Here is a 19,945-nt window from a genome sequence, read left to right as displayed (position 1 = left end):
CATCTTCTACGGTCAACAGCCCTCCATTTGAAAGGATTTTGCGAACAACCATTTTAACCAGTGCTTAATTTCAGCCAGTGGTTTCTGGTGCTAGGCACTTAATTACCAATACCAGCACTTATGGCAGTCTGCCACATGATGGCACTGTCTGTCTTATTTAGGAATGAGCACAAAAACAGTTGTTTATTATTTCAATATACATTAAAATGGCAAATGCCTACCATCAAAGCCATTATCATAGCTTTGGGGACCTGGAATAGTCCGAATTGTCACACTTGTAGGAGTGTCATGGCTAGTGTGTTTGTACTGTCATTGGCAGCGCTGGCAGGGGCATTGTGTGGTGCAAACTACAGTGGACACCATATGAGGGCTCTGGCACTTATTTTATTTTTATTTAACACCATCGATGCTAGTGTTATTTTCCTCCTGTGCTGGAACTCATTTATTCCCATTGTTCATGACGAGCTCAGCTCGTCATGAGTGTATGGAGGTGTACACCATGACGAGCTGAGCTCGTCATGAGCGTAGAAGGAGTTAAGCACTGAATTTAACACAAGGAAGAGGGCTATTGTGAAACAAAAGTTCAAAGATTACAGCTTGGTGTACCCTTTGAAAGCAGAGAGCGTGAAAGACTGTAGCCCTCCCTACAATAGAAAAGGGTTAATCAATTTGTGTATGCAACAAAAGGCTCTACTTACCTTCACTGGTAGAAACTGTGGCTTTTGAAGTGTAACTTTTAGTATAGATCAGAGAGCTGCATTTACTAATGCAAAGTTTTGATTTAATTGACCTAAATGCTTCACTTTGGCCATGCTATGTCACTTTAGAAGTTTTTAAAATCAAGGACAGCCCATGAAAATAGTAATTGTAGTGACTCTTTGGTCTTCCAATTGTGTATGGAGACATATTTGACATTAACAGTGAAGTCCTGTATGTTTGACTAGTTTACATGTTTGAAATGTTTTGCTGTCTCTCCTTTGTTCTCTGTACACCTCCTCACTAGCACACACATTCCTTGCAAGTTTTCTCCATATACCTATATCTAAAAAGGGAAGGCACAATCTCAGTATTTGCCATACATTAAATATTACTTGAGCCAGGCGCACTATTGTCACACCAAAGATGTCTGACTCAGTGACAAATATGAGTGGCAAAATGTCCTTCTTCGCCAGAACCATCAGGCTATGAGGGATACTACCAAAATCGCAGATGCCATTGTGTTTCAGTTGTAAAGAATAATTATTGCTAGCATGACGCCACCCAAACCCCTTGACACACTTCTTCAAAATCAATCTAAAAAACTATGGGGAAAGGAGAACACCCGGAACAGTACCCAGAAGTGAGTTGCATTAGCACCCGAAGCTTGTAAAAGCAATCCTTTTGGAACATGCTGCACTTTCAGCAGGTTTAGGGTGTTACACCAGATATATCCCTTTAGTGCCCCAGTACCTATCTTGTGCCAAGCCATACATAGTGCATAGCACAAATAAAGAAGACACCTCAACAGAACTGAAGAGGTTGATCTTAAGGATCCAGAGATTGTAATAATCCAAAATAAAGTATAAACAGACATTTCTTCCTCAAGGCTGCTAAAAATATACATGGGTATTTCCCTGAATTTGCCATTTCCCTGTCAAATTAACAGGTTCTATAAAATGCCTTTCATTTGTGGTAGAATTAGAGCTAAAACTCTGTTTTGTTAATTGTCTTTTTATTTTCATTATTGCTTAAGTAGTGAAAGCTTACATGATCACAGGCAATGCTATGAAATTAAATGAAAGCATTTCTGAAGGAATATGTGTGGGTAAATAAGCAGACTCCTCGCTGGAAGCTGTTTTCTAAAAGTGTAATAACCTGGATCCATATATTTTAAGAATCAACAAAGGATATGCTTCGGCTACTTGGCTAAGAATGAATATTTTAATGTAAGTGCCCAAGCTACCTCAAAATCACCCTGCCTATAGAGGACCCCAAAGTGAAAGGATTGAGCTGGGCTAAATGGATCTCATACTTGATGATGCCATGACTCTGTTCAAGGCTCTCAGTAGAGATATGGGCTCTTAACATTTTCAGATGTTCTTTGATTGTTGCTAACGTGGAATTACAGATAACTGGTATGGACGTGGAACTTTCCCCAAACCAGAAATCATTGGTGTTAAATCGATTTTCTCCGGGCTGGTCAAAGGCTTAAAAGTGAAGTTCTGCAGGAGAGTGACGAAGAACAGGAACAGTTCCATGCGAGCCAGGCTCTCTCCTAGGCAGAGTCTCTTCCCTAAAACAATAAGAATATTTTAAAAAGTACATTTCATTTCATTTGTGGATATATCACCTACAACTGTCAAACATGATCATTAAAGTTCCATTCTTCAATGTATTTCATGCAGAACAACAGCAGCAGTAGCAGCAGCAGCAACAACAGCAACAGGAACAGCATCAGAAGTAACAGGAACAACAACAACAACCCTATAATACATGCTCTATAGTTAGAATTGTCTGTGGTGACCGGAGCTTTTTTAATCCAACAATATTGGTCTCATTTTATCAGTCATCAAAGAAGGTGTAAATATCATGGTTATGTTATGTTATGGTAGCTTGTATAGCGCACGATTACCCGGGGGTGTCCTGGCGCTAGTTACCTTTCTATTACCTAAAAGAGCAGATGTAAAGGGAGATGAATGTGTCATAATATAACAGAACTATTTGTCAATGAGCCATGTTTTCAGACTCTTCCTAAACGATATTAAATCAGTGGAATGTCTTAGATACTCAGGGAAGTCATTCCAGGTTTCGCTGCCCCGAGTATGAAGCTTCGACCTCTCCAAGTGGCTTTTTTGCTGGCTGGCACTGTAGTCAGCTTGGCTCCAGAAGAGCAAAGATTCCTTTTTGAAGTGTACCATGTGAATCTTTTCAGAAATTCAGGTCCAATAGCATGTAGAGCTTTGTAAACCGTACACAATGCCTTAAAACAAACTCGATTTCTCACTGAGAGCCAATGAAGTTGTTTAATTCATCCAGAGATTGAGGCAAACTTTTGGATGCCGGTAAGCAATCTAGCTGCAGCATTTTGCAGCATTTGGAGCTTATTCATAACGCATTCCTGGATGTTTAAGTACAAGCTGTTACAATTATCAAGCTTTGAAAGGACTAAAGCAGTAACTACCGTCTTTCGACTGCCCAAAGGCAGAAAAGGCAGATTTTTTTTTATTGTTTTAAGGACAAATGTAGTTTTAGAAGACACTGCATTTATTTAGTCTCCGAAATTAAGTTTATCATCGACAATTACACCTAGGTTCTTCGCCTTCTTCGCAGGTGCAGGAAGGGAGCCCATAGATGACGCCACCAGTTAGGTGTCCAAAAATTGTGGTCATTGATGAAAAGAATCACCTCTGTTTTATCAGAGTTAAGTTTTAGACAATTGTCCCCCATCCAGTTGCCTACTGCTTGAATGCAATCTTGAAAACGTTTCTCCATCCCAATCTCCTGCCCGGGGAGCAAGGACACCACAATTTGGGTGTCGTCTGCATATAATGTAAGATCAAACCCAAAAGCATTAATAAGTGGGGCCAGTGATGAAACGTATACATTAAACAATGTTGGACTAAGCGAAGACCCCTGTCGGACTCCGCAAGGCAGCACACACGGTTTAGAGTGGTATTCGCCTAGAGACACCGCCTGAACTCAGTCCAAGAGAAACGAATGAAGAAGCTCCCACGCTCTGTTACGGATCCCACAGGTCCTTAAACCGTCCATCAAAAGATCATGATGGATTGTATCAAAGGCCACAGACAGATCCAATAGGACCAAGGCTGCTCTGCCACCCCGATCTACAGCTTTCCTGATCTCCTCGGTTGCTTTAATGAGGGCTGATTTAGTGCTATGTTCCTCTCTAAATCCATATTGAGTGGGATCCAAAGCATTGGTCTCTCAGAGAAAAGCACTGAGCTGAGTATTTAGGGACTTCTCTACCATTTTTGCTGGCAGAGGGAGTCTCAATATTGGGTGAAAACTATTTGGATCTTTAGGATCCAAGTTAGACTTTTTCAAGAGGGGCAGAACTGAGGCCACCTTCAAAGCTTTAGGAAATTGGCCTGTTTCCAGCATCATATTGAAGATTGATGTGAGTGCACATGAGATCGGCCATGCGGCAAGCTGGACCACTGCCACTGGGTAGGGGTCACATTGGTCTACAGGTTGCAAACACATCTGAGTCAGAATCAATAATTAAAACTGCATGTTAAATGCCCTTTAGATCCTTCCAGGCCTATCACACAGACAAGAGCAATCAGCAGAAGGAGAGCGCACATGACCACTTATGAAGAACCATATCTTGAGACTCAATGACCAGTGTGCACAAACTCTAACCAGTCACCTGGGTGGCAATCTGACCGCTTACAGTTAGTATGATTTGAAGCTAGTTATCAAATTAGTGCTCTGGAACTGATCTGATTTTAAGATCCTTCATAAAGGGCCGACATCTTTTAGAAATAGGGTTCAACTCAGAGTCCTTGATGGATGCAAAGGTTCTCCAGCATAATAGATGGAACAACTCAGGAGCAGCAGTTATCCATAGGTATCCTCTACTTTTTTTTAAAGTTGTTTCACAATGTTGTTTCATGCAGTCTCGTGTCATCCTCATTAATGTGGCCCCACAAATATATCCTGATGCTAATCTGAAAGAGTTGTATGATGGAAGAATGCGGGGAAATACTCTACATGCCTTTACCATGCATTTTTTACCCTACATTTTTTGGGGTACACATATGCTTTTACAACATATGCCTTTACTACGTACTGTTAATATATATTTTGAAATATATAAAAATGGGGCAGATTTAGAAGAAACTGATGCATCTGTAGGGATGTGTCAGTTTCCATGCGCCATCATGCGATACCCTTGTGCCACCATGGGTGCGCCAAATACGGCGCACCTGGCACAAGGATTGACAGATGCGTCAGAAATTCTACGCATCTGTTGGCCCAAAAGTCTGCATTGCTGGAGTTGTGTCGCAAGCATCACGCAACTCCAGCAATGCACGAAGAGGCCTATACTCATTGTACTGCGCCACTCCTTACACCTGCTTCAAGCAGGTGTAAGGTTGTGACGCAGCAGCATCCTAGTGGCGCAGTTAAATCTTGTAGATTTCACGGCATCACGGCTTCACGGCATCACTTCTACAATGCTTTCCTGCGTGGGAATGCCCACCCTGTATACATTATACCTGACGCAGGTATAATGTGAAGCAGGGCTTTCCAACGTGATGCATCTCCCTAGATGCGCCACGTTGTAAATTGGGCGCACTGTTTACGCCATTGCTGCATCACAAAAGTGACACCAAGGAGACCATCCACACCCCTGAAGTTACCTTAAATGTGTAGTAATGGCATACGCTGTATAAGCATATGCCTTCTAAAACATGCATGGTAAAAAATGCCACCTTGTAAAGGCTGTTTCCCATCCGAAAGGCATTCATATAAAATGGTACCTGCGGAAAAAGGCATGAAGGCATCATTCTTCTTAAATTTGTTATTCTCATCCAGAAAATGTTGTGGGTTGAAACATGTGGGGTCCTTGTAATGGGCTGGATCACAATGCACAGAAGAAAGCACTGGAATAACAGTGGTGCCCTGAAAAGAAAACCCCAAATAGAATTATTGACAGCAAGTAACACCGTACACTGATTGTTATCACTACATTATTTCATTGAGAAATGTCACCCCCACTCAAAGATTCGTGCCACCATTCCATCGTGCGAAACCAATACCAGGCACACGTTATATGAGGCAATTTAAACATTAAACAGCATAAGAGCAAAAGCAGATAAAAATGGTATATAGTGAAGGAAATATCGTTTTAAATAATAATATTATGTATGTATTATTATATAAGGATTCCTGGAATTTTAACAGACAGGACCTTGCGTACTTATAGCAGACCCTACGATCATCTCAAGAGTGCAACAGAAACCAGATATCATTCGAGATATTTTAACTGTAGTAAAATGTGATAATTTTTATTTAAAAGGCATACTAGCAGAAATGTAGCAACATTTATAATAATGAAAGCTTGAGAAATGCAATTTTCTGGCATACCTTGGGGATCATGTATCCACGGAACTGTGTGTCTCTGATGACTGAATGTGGGAGGTTCATGGGGACGATGTCAGCAAATCTTTGAATTTCATGGATCACAGCATCGGTGTACGGCATTCGGCTTCTGTCCTCAATAGTGGGACTGCGGTTTCGACCAATTACGCTGTCAATCTCCTCATGGAGCTTGGCTGTTTGGAAAAAGGCTATACATTAAATTTCAATCTCGCTCTGTCGTCTTTTTGAGAATCAGAGTTACGTACAAGTTAGACATACTGGGTATAGATGACATATTCTATGAGGGAATGCTTTCAGGGCTGTATTGCTGTATGTACCCCCTGTAGGAGGGCATAGAGAATGATGAATGGTCAAATTGTCTAGAAACCATAAGGCATGCTTCAATTTTATAGAAGAGATATATATACCAGTGGGTTGCAAAGGCCTGATTTAGAGATTGGCAGATTGTGTTAGTCTATCACATACATCCCATTCGCCTTATTATAAATGCCATAGGATATAATGCACTTCAATAAGGAGGATGGTGTATCCGTCACATTTGTAACGGAGCAATCTGCCATACTTTAAATCAGGCCATACTGTGTACAGGATGGGATAACAAAACAAGTGTATTTGTAAAGCGCACGTTCACCCCAAAGAGTACCTTGGTGCTGAAAAACAGAAGTTTTTTGTTACCCAACTCAATGTTATCATTGTAAGGAGCTGACAAATAGAGATGAAAGATAGAATCAATTTACAGAAACATAAAAGGTTTATGAGACAGACCACAAAATTGAAGGTGGATGAAACAAAGACAACTTAAGAAATCAAGAAGAATGGTGACCTGCCAAAGAAACCCACCATAGACATGAAGCTAGGCAAAGATGGACACTAAGAAGCATCTACCTCTTACATTGAAACAGTAACTGATAGTGTTCAGATGATGCCAATTGTTTGGACCCAAATGATGTAAAGGAAAATTACAGAACACATCAATATTGACTCTTAACGAAGAAACTGGTCCAAAGTGCAACACTCTTTTTACTAACATGGTTACTCCACTACTGGAGGTTGTTGCAATATAGCGAGAGGTAATTTCAATATTATGACACTGTATTTTTTCATCCCAGTCATTTCTATTCTCCAATTCCCAATATTCTTTCTCAGAAAGCAGGGTAAGTGATCGAATGGAAGATCAAATGTCTGAGATATATATAACCCTGCCTGACACCTCAACACAGTTGCAATGGATCTGAGGATTTTCTGGCCTTTCTAGTTATAGCATTGGGTTTTGTTTATAACAAACATATCTAGATGAGTACTGCAGGTACAAAAGTCATCTACACAAGTACAGAGATCCTGATCCCTAAGCCCAGGGCCTCAAATACATTTTCCATATCAGTTAATTCATAAATAGCATTGATTCCCTACTTTCCATCTCAACAATAAGGTATAAACGCCTTTTAAAAATGACTTTGAAGCACCCTGTAGAATCCCAACTTGTCATGATGAGGCAGACCAGGGTTGTGTTGGATTGGGCACGCTAGAAGCTACTTTACTTTGTTTAAGTTGATATTCATCATGGAGCTCATCGTGTAGGGAGCCATATTTGTATGGATCATTTGTCGCTTTGGTAACAACAACTAAAATAACATGAAATAATAAACTGAACTGTCATGTACATGCAAGTAAAATCAGTATATGTTAAGCAGCTGTCATTGATATTCATATAATGATATAATATTTTCAAGTCTGTAAAGAGCGACTTATCACCACTAAGGGTATCCAGGCACGTGGGGCCATCCCGGAGATTAAGTGAGCCATTGCCCAGAGTCACATGATGATGAGCTGTGCTGTCGACAGGGATCGGGCACTGAGCCTCGCACTCCAGAGTTAGCCACTCTGGCTGCTGCGCCACACCTTTCCCTGGAGATCATGATTTTGAATCAGAACAAGTTCACTTCATCCTTTTCCTCTGATTAAGTCATTGTATTGAGCCCCTTTAAAGTGTTTAGACACAGGAAAACTACAATATTCAGACCTAAGCAAAACAAATTAATTTTAAATTCATCAATGTTGTACTGTAGGGTAGCTACGCAAAGATTGTAATATTCGCAAGCGGCAATCTCAGTTTAACACTATCTAGTGTGGGGGTCTTTTTGCATGTGTATAGATCCTGTTTGTACCACCAGGTACCAACTTTTTCTTAGGTGCAATAGTGCTGCCTGGTGAGAGCCAGGTCCGGCAAGGGGTTGTGGAATAGCCAATAGTGCCAGCAGCATCAACAGTGTACACAGGAGATGATGGTACCAATGTAAAAGTAGATCAAACAAGGAAACTTCTCTATACAGCCATAACAACCCTAGTTCCTATCTAGCCAGAAGCTCTACAACTTTTGCCTGAATATTGTTTCACTCCTAGAGGTCATGCTCAGGAATGTCATCACCGCACCCCTGATTAGCAACAATGACATCCATTGGTTCTTTAAAGGACACCAAACTCACACTTTCCAGGCACTTTAAGACAAGTATGGTCTACATATCTACTTGAGTTGTTCCTGTCTCTGCTTATGATGAGCACCAGCTCATCCTGGCGACCCTCAAAGCTGGCCTTTCTAATGCCAGCCAACCACCCACTGACTCCTTTTCAAAAATTCTTACCTATCAAGATTACACTAACAGACCTCCCACACTGTCTTATCAAAGCATTGGAAGCCATTTGACCATACTTGTTCTCTACCATGCAATCACTGCATTTGCTTAGACATTCTCCCCCTTCACCTAAGAAATCTCTATGATGCTCTGGATAGTAGCATCGAGGAATCAAAATCACAAAAACCTAAAAATAAACAAATTCATATGGAATAATCTCATACGTGAGCACAACCAGTCCCACAATAGTCCATGCCATTGTTTAAAGAAGCACTCAAAACCAGAGCTAATGACAATCAGTATTATCTAATGTGCCTGATAAAATCTTTTTACTTTCAAGAGTAACCTCTGAGATATTCCAGATATTATCTAGACGAAACATTTGAAATTTGGCAGGTAAACTGCAATTTGCATGCGTATGTGTGATACTGTTTTTTGAGTCATATTTCAGCATGAAAATAGTGATTTGCATTTTAAAGTATTTTACTAGCAGGACACAAAAAGTCTAACTTCAGTTTTAAATAGCAATTGCAAAGAATATTTTAGTCTTCAAAAACAAGCATGCGATCACTGACATTGGCAGGGGTTGAACCATTAAAATGAGGTGTAAAAAGTAGGTGCAAATCCTATTAATTTATTTTCTTTAAATATTTGCCCTTCTAGTTTCATGACTTCTATTTTGTGCCTTGCCCACCATGACCCGCTGTTGGTTTGGAAGAGAGCATTAATATTGAATATTCCCTTATCTGCAGTAACTGCGTACAGAATGCATATACATGCTCATTTGGAGGGCCTATTTTGAGCAATTATAGTTAAGATGTTTTGTTTGATTGATCTATGTGAACAAAATACATGGCATTTATAAAAATGAACTTTTTGTTGTGTTAAAATGATATTATTCATTTTGCTGAATTGGATGATATTGTCAAGACTTCCAGAACCATAGCCAGCATTAGATCAGTGCCAGCAAAAACTCAACGGTCATTAAAGCAGACCTCCAAATATCCACGTTGGAGAAGGCAGCATAGAGTCACCACGTTGTTCCTGCGGCGCTGTGTACAGAACCTGAAGAAGCGAGTATCCCAACATGGCCGCCGAAGGGGATTACAAACAGCGAGGAGTGAGCGCTCTAGTCTTCGAGAGCGCGCGAGCAGCTGTGGAGATGAAGCGCACTGCCGCTCTGGAATCTGCGCACTTCAACTGACCTCTTCACCGGAGTCACAGCGCGGCTCTGAGTGAAGTTCTTGTTCTGAGGGAATTCCTGTCAGCGCTTCTGTTTGGTTGTTCTTATCGCATGCGCAACGTGGGATTCTGGCAAGTGACTTTAATTGAAGAATTCATAGTATGTATTTAGTTGGTGCCACATCACGAAATTCTAGTTAGTTATCTCTGGTTTCAGAATTGGAGTCAGTACTCCTTCACAGTTCAGTCAGTTCTATAGAACTATATTAGTTTACTCATAGCTAGGTTTTAAGTCATTCAGTGTCTACTTCAAAGTTCATTCCTTGAGTCGGGACTTACTCCATTCCAATTTCTCAAGAGTGTTGTCAGACCATTCTCCATTTATTTCTTCGCTTTGACTACTTGTGAGGAAAAAACAGAACATTGCCTGTCATCAATCACCTCCTGGGGCTTGTACAGATATACTGAGGGTAAGAGACTTCGTCTGTTATTTTACAATTAATTCACAGCAATAGTCCAGAGTGGTTCTTGAGTTCTTTTTCAGAGGTAGTGGGCGTAGGAATCAGGGTCGACTCCAGTGTTACTTGAAGCTTCTGACAGATATTCAGTTCAGTTCAGTTGATCTTTGATTCGGTTATTTAAAGCATAAAATCATATACAGACTTTATTGATCTGGAGTCCATAAAATTTGCAAAATCAAATTTTGTTCCGTTGAAATAGCTAAAAACATAAACCCGTTTTTACAAGTTATAAGAATCAATAAAAACATAAACAATATATGCTACCATTCATAGTCGATTAATTGACCATAACAGGAGAGCTTGGTTTAAAGAAAATTGAATATAGCAGCTGACACTTTCCCCCAAAAAGTACAGGAGCTACTGTACCCGAATACATCAAACCAAGAACTTCGTGGGACGTATAAATGAGTATTGATCGATGATTAAAACAAATATATATCCTGGTAAAACAATGCCCCCTGCTTTTTAATGTGTAGCCACAATGTGGAAAGATAGCGACTAACACCATATACCATGACATAATGTCCTATCTCAAAATGCGGAATGCCTCCCAGTATGCCCTCACACTCCAGAGAGTGCACAGTGGTTTGATCCATCTCTGTCTGGATCTAATATAGGCAGGACAAAAAAAGAGTACTTGTTCAACATCCTCAATGGTGTGTTTACAAGTATCACAGTTTGGGGAAATAGTTTGGCAACACTTCCATTTATGTGTGAATTTATTTACATGGAGTGTTCCTAGTCCAAACTTAATGTACAATGTGCGTGCTTTTGGTGGTTGAATCTGGTCCATGTATGTTTCCTTGGCAAGGACAACTTTACAAGCCAAAAAAGCCTCTACCAGCCCACAAGAACACATTTTTCGAGGGTTTTAGAAAGAAGGGGGAGGTTGGAGATGGGGCGGAGATTATTTAGGTCATTGGGGTCGGCATTGGAGTTTTTTATAATGGGTGAAATTTGACCAAGTTGAAGAGAGATAGGGACACATCCCTTATCCTGACTATAGTGGTGTATTATGCCTGGCTTAGGTGCATTCGCTAGCCAACCAGAAAACCCATTTCTAACAATTGGCCTCCAATAGCCTGTGCACACCATCAACTTATGTGAAGAAATACATACATATAAACCATTCACATTTGTATACATTTTAGCATTACATGCTCTAACTGACCATTTTGGGTGCGACCTTTATTTGATTGAAAAGACAATTGTCCCATTATTATACGTTGTACATTTGTTTTGCATTAAACCTAAGTTACATGATGACCCCAATCACCAGAGGAACGGGGGTAGTTTCTCCAGGAGGACGGTGGTTGAGCATGTCTCAGCACTCACCTTAAAGCATGAGTATGACTGAATCAAAATTTAGGTGAAATCTAACTGCATTTACCCTACATTTGTTCGCTTGTTGCTTTTCATGGCCTGTATTGTTTGGTTGTTGAATATGTGTGGTTTAGAAATAGTTGCACAGTTGTCATTGTGTATGAGACAACAAGGAGTTGGTCGTGAAGGCGACCCCACACTATTTTGCTCCTGAAATGTGTGTTTGTGACTGAGGAATTTCTGAAATAAATCAAACCCATTTTGTCCAGGATTCTGTTTATGAAACTTAAGTATGGTATCATGTCATTAGCCACTTTTACATCTATGTGATGATCCTCTGTGCCAAAGGTATACCCACCCTGCATGTATCCTCACAGAGGAAACTGAGCAGTATATGTTGTTCCTTTGTCCAGTTTACTCAAGACCAAGAGCCAGGATTGTAGCACTATGTTGTTTGCTGGAGAAAAACCCACCTTGTAAATGCAATGAAATTATGCAAAACTGACTAGTGTTCATATAGCATTTACTATTTTAAAGTTTATGGGCGTGATTCACAAAGGCAAGATGGGACGAAAGCTTCTAAATATTTACAATAAAACACAAAAACAAATGCACAATTATATACAATTCATAAAACATCTCCTAATCAGAAATCAAACTAACCTGTCTCAAGATATACACTCTTATACGCCAAAGATAAACACATAGGGCCCGATTCACAAAAGTAAAATGAGACGAAAGCTTAACTTTACGACCTTCGGTATTCACAAAGGCATTTACTACTCGTAAATGCCCTTTGTGAATACTGAAAGTCATAAAGTTCAACATTTGGTATTCACTAAGGGCATTTACGAGTAGTAAATGCCCTTTGTGAATACCAAAAGTAGTAAACCTAGTCCTTCATCTCAGTTTACCTTTGAGAGTGAGGTTGTGAGAGAGAAGAATCTACTGGATTGGTGCCCCAAGCCAACTGAAGGTGTTGGAGGATCAGCCCCAAATGCACCTGGAAAGGAAGCAGTGCCGTGTAACTGCCAGGGACAGCAGTACAATGGGGTAATGTGCAAATGAGCATTGCAATATGACCGAATTACAGTAAAGCACCCAGTGGAGAGGTGTGAGCAAGCAGTGAAGAGGCTGACTACACTACCATGAATCAGTCTAGGGCCACGATAAAGTCTGATCTGTGCATTAGGCTGCAGGGGAATAAAGCCCAACTATTACTCTTAAAAACTCTGAGACAGACTACAAAATAAATGTCTAGGAGATGTTTCCTTCTCCTGATTCAAGTCAAACTGATGATGAGAACTGTTCCTCCTCAATTAGACCCCTCTGATTTAATTAGCAATAAGAAACAATTCCCTAACATCTGGGAAAACTCCACTCAGTTCCGAGAGAGATTTCAGAGTGTATTCGACGTATACATATGTGGGATCCATTAGTGCTAAACATTCCTCTTACTTCAGTCCAGCATCCCCAACTAAACTGTCAGACAGTAACATTCTGTTCACATATTTAAGAAAAAGCTAGAACACCTATATTTTCAATCTTTAAGCCACTTCCTATCTCACCCCAACTCACAGTGCAGGGACTCTCCTAATGGAGCAGCTTTTGCACTATACAGGACTTTTCATTCCTTCTCTATAAATTAAATGGTACCGTATTATACCCTCCTAAAGGTGAATTCTTAAATATAACCTGTCAACAAGAAAACAAAGTATTAACACTATTGTCTGAGAGCTCAAAGTGGCCAACTTATGCAATAGAAACTGCAATATCTCCTGATTTAACTGAGTTACATTCAGAAGTCCCATCTACTCTGTGGTAGTGGAGTTCATATCATCAATGGAGCCAGTGGAGGTGACAGTTGCCTCTCAGAAACAGCTACCCAGAATTTCTCAGTATCTCTTAAAACCTGAGGCGGAGGAAAATATTTTGCCCAGTAATAGCACTTTCAATTAAGCAAGGGGTTGTAGAATCTATTGGTAGTAAATGTAACATAACTATTCTCCTAATACACAAGGTGAGAAAACCCAACATGTACCATCTCATACAGGACCGTATCTTCTCTGTGATTCCCGCCTTAGCCACCATCCTTTCTTGTATCCCAGAAATAGCCCAACGGTTTATTGTATTTTGACCTTTCCTCTGCTTTCTTCTCTAAAATTAGGTGCCTAGATATAGATTCACAGGAGCTCCTTGGTATTGACTTGGAACCGCTCAGAGGTGGCACTTGTGTTAGACTAATTAACATGTATAATCGGTTTAAAAGCCCCCATAAGCCCTTGGGCACTATGTCGTCACTTTCACATTTCCTGGACAGCCCCAAAAATGACTACCACCTCATCATAGCAGGCGATTTTAATACAACGTTTGAGCCCGGAGGTTATGTCCAGGAGTTTGTTCACTATGAAGAACATGCAAGAGGTGTCAAAAAAGCTCCAATTGCCAACCCTTAAAAAATGCACATGTATTGGGCAACAAGTTTTATCATTCACCCTTCATTATGGGGAGCAAGCATGTAATGGGTGGACACAGTCAGATGCCAATGTCAATCACACTTTTAAAAGGGTAAATATTAAAAGCAGGATTGACTACATCATTGTAGATCTTGATATTTGGTCCCTAATCAGCGACGTGTATTCTTAACCGTAATGATAGCGATCATAATGCACTGCTATTTAGTCTTTCTGAGCTTCCTACCCTTCAGACCCAGCCACCCAGAGTGAATATGTCATTGGTCACAACTAACAATGTCAAGAGAGTCAAGTGGGCAAATGTTTTTGATGGAAAGGCCCTCTCACACATTTATAGTAAGGTTGCTCAAGTACTAGAGAAATAGAGCAAAGATAATAAAAATGTGAATACTATTCATAATAGTTATCAAGAATCATCAAACAATATTTGCCCATATTTCAGTATTCAGGGAAGGCTACCATATGTTAGGCACAATAATTGCCCATGTTATAATGAAGCCTGTAAGCAATCCAGGAGAGACCTTATAGTAGCAGTAAAAGCAAGGCATCAGTCTGACATAATTTACAAAAGAAGGCTCTACAAAAGAACGCAAGCCGAAGCTAAACGTGACTGGGTAATAGATATCTGGAGTACTTTAGTTGAGGCTTCCAGACAGAGGGAAAGTGGATTACTTTGGCATCTTTTTTCTAAAGGGGTAACCCACCAGGTCAGCGTAGAAGATTTTTATATACAACCACATCTCTGGGAAGAATACTTTCAGGAATTATGTTTTGAAAGGGACTGCGATCCAGCCAAGGAAGCAGTTGAGTTAGTGGACGCCTATATTAAAAAGCTGGATAAACCGCAGGTAGTTAGTTTTTCCTTAAAAGAAACTTTGTATGCAATCAGTACACTACAAAATAGGAAAGCCCATGGTTAGACAGATTACCAGGCGATCTTTATAAATCTGAACCCAACTTATGGGGCCCCTTGCTCCACACAGTATTTAACACCATCGCACAGGGGGGTGATATACCAGCAATTTGGAAAGGAACCCAAATCATCCCAATAATAAATAAAGGGGCAAAAGGTGAGCCTGCAAATTATAAGCCAATAAGCCTCATAGTTGTGCCACAGAAAATTTTTACAGCAAAAAAAGTATGGACGGATTGCTGACAATGCAAACATTCTCCCCCATTCAAAAGATCTGGGTTAAATCCATTGTTCTTTTGCCCACTACACCACCCCAGTTTGGACTCAGTCATATGCATACTAAGCTATGGGTCGCCCTTTGGGATTTGGGACTTCCCCTGGCTTGCTCCAACTGATAATTAGTTTACATCAGAACAACTATGCCAAGGTCAGATGGAACCCTGATGGTAGCCTAACCAACAGTATACCCATCATGGAAGGAACCCATCAGGGATGTGTGCTGGCCCCAACAATGTTCACTTTGTTAATGAACGGGCTTATAAGTGAGCTGTATGATTGTGGAGGTGATCCACCAAAACAAGGAGGCAGGCAAATTCCAGTTCTGTTATTTGCAGACGATACGCTGCTTATAGAAAAAAAATCAATGGGCATCTAAAATGTGTTAACCAAGTTTGCAATAGCCTGTAAAGCTTGTTGCTTTGAAATTAACAGTCTAAAAACAAAGTTCATAGTCTTTAAGCCCTACAAATCCACCAAAGGGAATGTGAAGCTTGGTACTCAATTATTAGAACAGGTCAAGGCATTTGATTATCTGGGTGTAAGAATTAGCGAATATCTGGTATGGTCCTCCCAAATCCAGAAAAGCGTGCGGACCCTTCAGCATGCGGATTGTGCAATTGTAAAGAGATTAAACAAAACCATTTAAAATAGGGTCCAAGGGATATATATTTTAAAGACCCACACCTGATTTTATCCCCAGCACCAACTGAATGTATAACACACAAAACACAGGGGGTCTAACAGCCAAATTGAGAGGCTACAATGTCGATACTGAGTCAACAAGATCTCAAAATATCTTTATCGCACACACATAGCGTATTAATAAGGATAGAGAAGGAAAAAAGGCTAACACTACATGCATAGAGGAGACCGGTACATCATTGATTATTCGCAAAATGGCTGATTAATCCACAACAGATTGTAAAGGGTTTCCATCAAATTAGACTCAATGATCAGTCCTATCATTTGGCCAAACCCATGTGCAAATAAGGCTGGCCCCCTGATCAGTGGGACACTCAGCTCCGCACCTTATTGTTGTATCAGGATTTGGTCCACCAAATACACAAACCGTCCATTATGACTGATCTTTTGATGGTAAAGTAAGAAAAAATAGTGCAACAAACAAGAAAGTGATTTAAAATAGGATGGAATGTCCTCCTTCTAAATACTTTATTCTACGGACTGGACAGGCCTCCTAATAAAAAAATAGAACAGTGCAAGAGAAGACAGTGACAATTATCTGTCTACATAAGGGCCAACATGTTTCTGCCTAACGGGTATTTAATCCCTTGGCATTCGTCAGGGCCTCTGCTCGTATAATAGTTGCACTCCTAATAGTGAAATATAGAATTCACCACCATCACCAAAACAAATTGTAGTAAAACTGGTTAGAAACGGTACAACCTGTAACAACCATGGACATTAACCCTCCGATTCACAATGGTTACTGTGAATTCTGTGAAGGAAAACGTTATATCATTAGTACTGTATTCGATGCATCAGTCTCGTGTGCATAGTGTGTCACCAAGCCAACCAATAATGTGTGTCAGAAAATTAATTTTTATGCTTACCCTTTGTGGTAGGGCAATAGACCTCACCTCACCTGGACACTGCTCAGGTACTAAGTGGCCCCGCACTACAAAGATATAGGGAAAACAAAAGAATGTGGCAAAGTACTGTAAATAAATTTTTTCGCTTTATACCCTGCCTATGATCATTCCTATAACCAAATGCCCTGTATCTAGAGGCAAAACATATGAGGTAGATAAACACCCCAAACTCAGTGTACTAAGCCTCAAAATGACCCAGAAACTCGACTAAGACACCAAACTTTAAGGAAGATTAAAACTCCTTTGTATACTTATTCAGGAATTTTACAACATACTGATCTTCAAAACCTGTGATTTCCTAAAGTTTACAACATAGTATAGCTAAAAATATTCTAAAAATATTCTGTGGTAGCTGCTCACCTTTCCGTCGGTACCTCAAGCTCCCATCTGAGACTTGGGGGAGGCACCGATCTGTAGGAGATGCTAGTATAAGTAGTCTAGTGAGGGTTTGTTAGTGAAGTATCCCTCCACCTTTAAGATGTATACTAGATAGTGGCAATCTTATCATGTGTCCCTTCAATTGGTGTATATTAGTGGCAAGGACACTATTATCAGACATTTATTGTGAAGTAAGCCTTATTGGTCTTTATTTTCATAAGAAAACTAAGGGCACTACTTTACGCTCGAAATCTCGTGAGATCTCGCGAGAGGAAGTGCTCAGAACTACCATATGATGTCATATCGGCCATCTTTGTAGTTCCTAACACTATAATCTGGTAATCATTAGACCATGATTATTCCTCACGTGCATATGATGTTAGAATGCCCCCAGTGTTGTGAGTCACTGTCTATTTTTCTACAAAGTAAGCCTAGTTGAGCTTGTTTTCTTAGAAACAAGAGCGCACTACTTAGCGCTCGAAATCACGTGGGAAGATGGGCTCAGAACTACCCGATGACAACATATCGGCCATCTTTGTAGTTCTGAAGGCTCCGACCTGTATATCATAGAATCACGATTGACCATGTGTTGTTTTGAAAAAAGTACCAGTCATTGGGCAATGACAGCTGCCCAATGATGTCATTTCGGACATCTTTGTAGTGCGATGACTGCAACATATTGGTCCGTGATAGTCCAATGTTGTTTTTGGGAACGCAAGTGCTCTAAGTAGTATGCCATGAATGTATTATGTCAGAGTGTATTCAATGGGCATAACTATGCAGATGCTCCAAAATCTTACAATGTAGGAACCATCCTAATGATTGTGCATAGCTATATGTCACCCTCCAGTGTATGTCAGAAAACTCCCATAATCAAACCCATTTGTGATATTATGAGAAGAGTGTGAGCAAAGTAATTCAGGCATGAATCAATATGTACAACATGTTTATATAGACACACCCTATTACAGTCAGTATATCCCAGTTATTACTCACTAGTGCCAAGGCTACAGGGAGGTCCAAGGAATATCATCATTTAATCCTCCTGTATCTGTCCGAAGTTTATAAATCCATTTTTGCTCTTTTTTAAAAAGGTAACCCGACACATCACTTATGTGACTGGGTAGATATGGCTTCTCCAGGACAGTCCATTGGAAGTCCATTTCTAGATGTGCATGCTCCAGAAAATGTCTCGTAAGTTTAGTGTTGTTTTTCTTACAACGAAAAGAACTCTTGTGTTCCAACATCCTGGTGCGGACTTTGCGGGTCGTCACACCCACATATCGTGTGGAGCAAGGACATGTCAGCATATAAATCAGATTGGTACTATTGCAATTACTATAGTTACTCTACAACCAAGGTCTCGTGGTGCCTATATCTATCTCCTTCGTGTGTTTGGTCTGAGGGCAGACTGAGCAAGTGCCGCAAGGGTGATGCCCGACAGCTGGTGGAAGGTGCCACAGTGTTCCACCAAGTTTCCTAGGGAGCTCTTTTGGGCGTGTGTGAACAAGTCGATCCCGAATGCTGCTTGCCCTTTTAAACGCAAACAAGGGTTGCGCGATTTTCTCTCTCCCATGGTTCAGAAGGCGCCAGTGTCTTTTGACAATCGTCTGGATGGCATTGCTTCTAGTATTGAAGGTGCTCACGAAAGTGAGTCTAGTCAGAGGTGGTTTAGGGATTGGAGCTTCCAGGAGGGCCTCCCTATTGTTGTTAACCGCTCTCTTTTTTGATCTTTTTATGAGTGAATTTGGATAGTGTCTGTCCCGTAATTGTCCACAGAGATTCCTAGCATGCACCTCAAAGTCCTTTCTATTGGAGCAGTTCCTGTGAACCCGTAGGAACTGGCCATATGGTAGATTCTGGCGCAGGGACTTCGGGTGGTAGCTCTCGTAAAGGAGGAGTGAGTTCCGCGCCATAGGTTTCTTATACAGTTCACTCTGCAATCCTGCAGTAGTGACATAGATCGACAGATCTAGGAATGCAATTCTTTCCTTATTTGTTTCCATGGTGAATTTAAGAAACTGGTTTCTACTGTTTAGCCATTGGTGGAATTCATTGACGGAATCCACCGTGCCTCTCCACACCACCAACACGTCGTCAATATAACGCTTCCACCACCTAATAGAGGTGTGGAAGGGGTTGGTGGGTGTCAGTACGTGTTGTTGTTCGAACTGGTGCACGTATAAATTCGCCAGGCTCGGCGCGAAAACGCTGCCCATACTGGTGCCCGAGATCTGGAGAAACAGCTTGTCCTCATACTTGAAGAAATTCATTTTCATGGCTATAGTTGCCAAAGCCATTATAAATGGTACAGGGGTGATAGTTTCACATATACTATCCCTCAGGATGGATGTTACGACTTCCAAAGTCTCATCCTGAGGGATAGAAGTATACAGTGATTCTACATCGTAAGAGACCAGGAGGTCTCTTTCAATATCATAATCAATTTCTGCAAGGACACGCAAGACATCTTTAGTGTCCTGCACATAACTAGGCATTTTCTGTACAATTGGCCGCAGAAAATAATCGA

At 40.6% G+C, this 19,945-nt stretch overlaps 1 protein-coding gene across 1 annotated transcript in view; it reads right to left on the bottom strand.

Moving 5' to 3' along the window:
• Positions 1 to 534: 534 nt before the first annotated feature.
• The window catches only part of LOC147691994 (cytochrome P450 2F2-like), a 196,839-nt gene continuing 177,428 nt past the window's right edge, over positions 535 to 19,945 (bottom strand). The window contains exons 4-6 of the mRNA XM_086938284.1: positions 6,091 to 6,278; positions 5,484 to 5,625; positions 535 to 2,272 (exon numbers count right to left, since the gene is read on the bottom strand). Coding sequence (XP_086794410.1) covers positions 2,091 to 2,272; positions 5,484 to 5,625; positions 6,091 to 6,278 — 512 coding nt within the window. The 3' untranslated portion in view covers positions 535 to 2,090. The remainder of the gene's footprint in view (positions 2,273 to 5,483; positions 5,626 to 6,090; positions 6,279 to 19,945) is intronic.

Source organism: Lissotriton vulgaris, chromosome 9 (assembly GCF_964263255.1).
Source record: "Lissotriton vulgaris chromosome 9, aLisVul1.2, whole genome shotgun sequence".
NCBI classification, from domain to species: Eukaryota; Metazoa; Chordata; class Amphibia; order Caudata; family Salamandridae; genus Lissotriton; species Lissotriton vulgaris.
The sequence above is the reverse complement of the archived record's forward strand: the minus strand, read 5'-3'. Positions and strand labels throughout refer to the sequence as shown.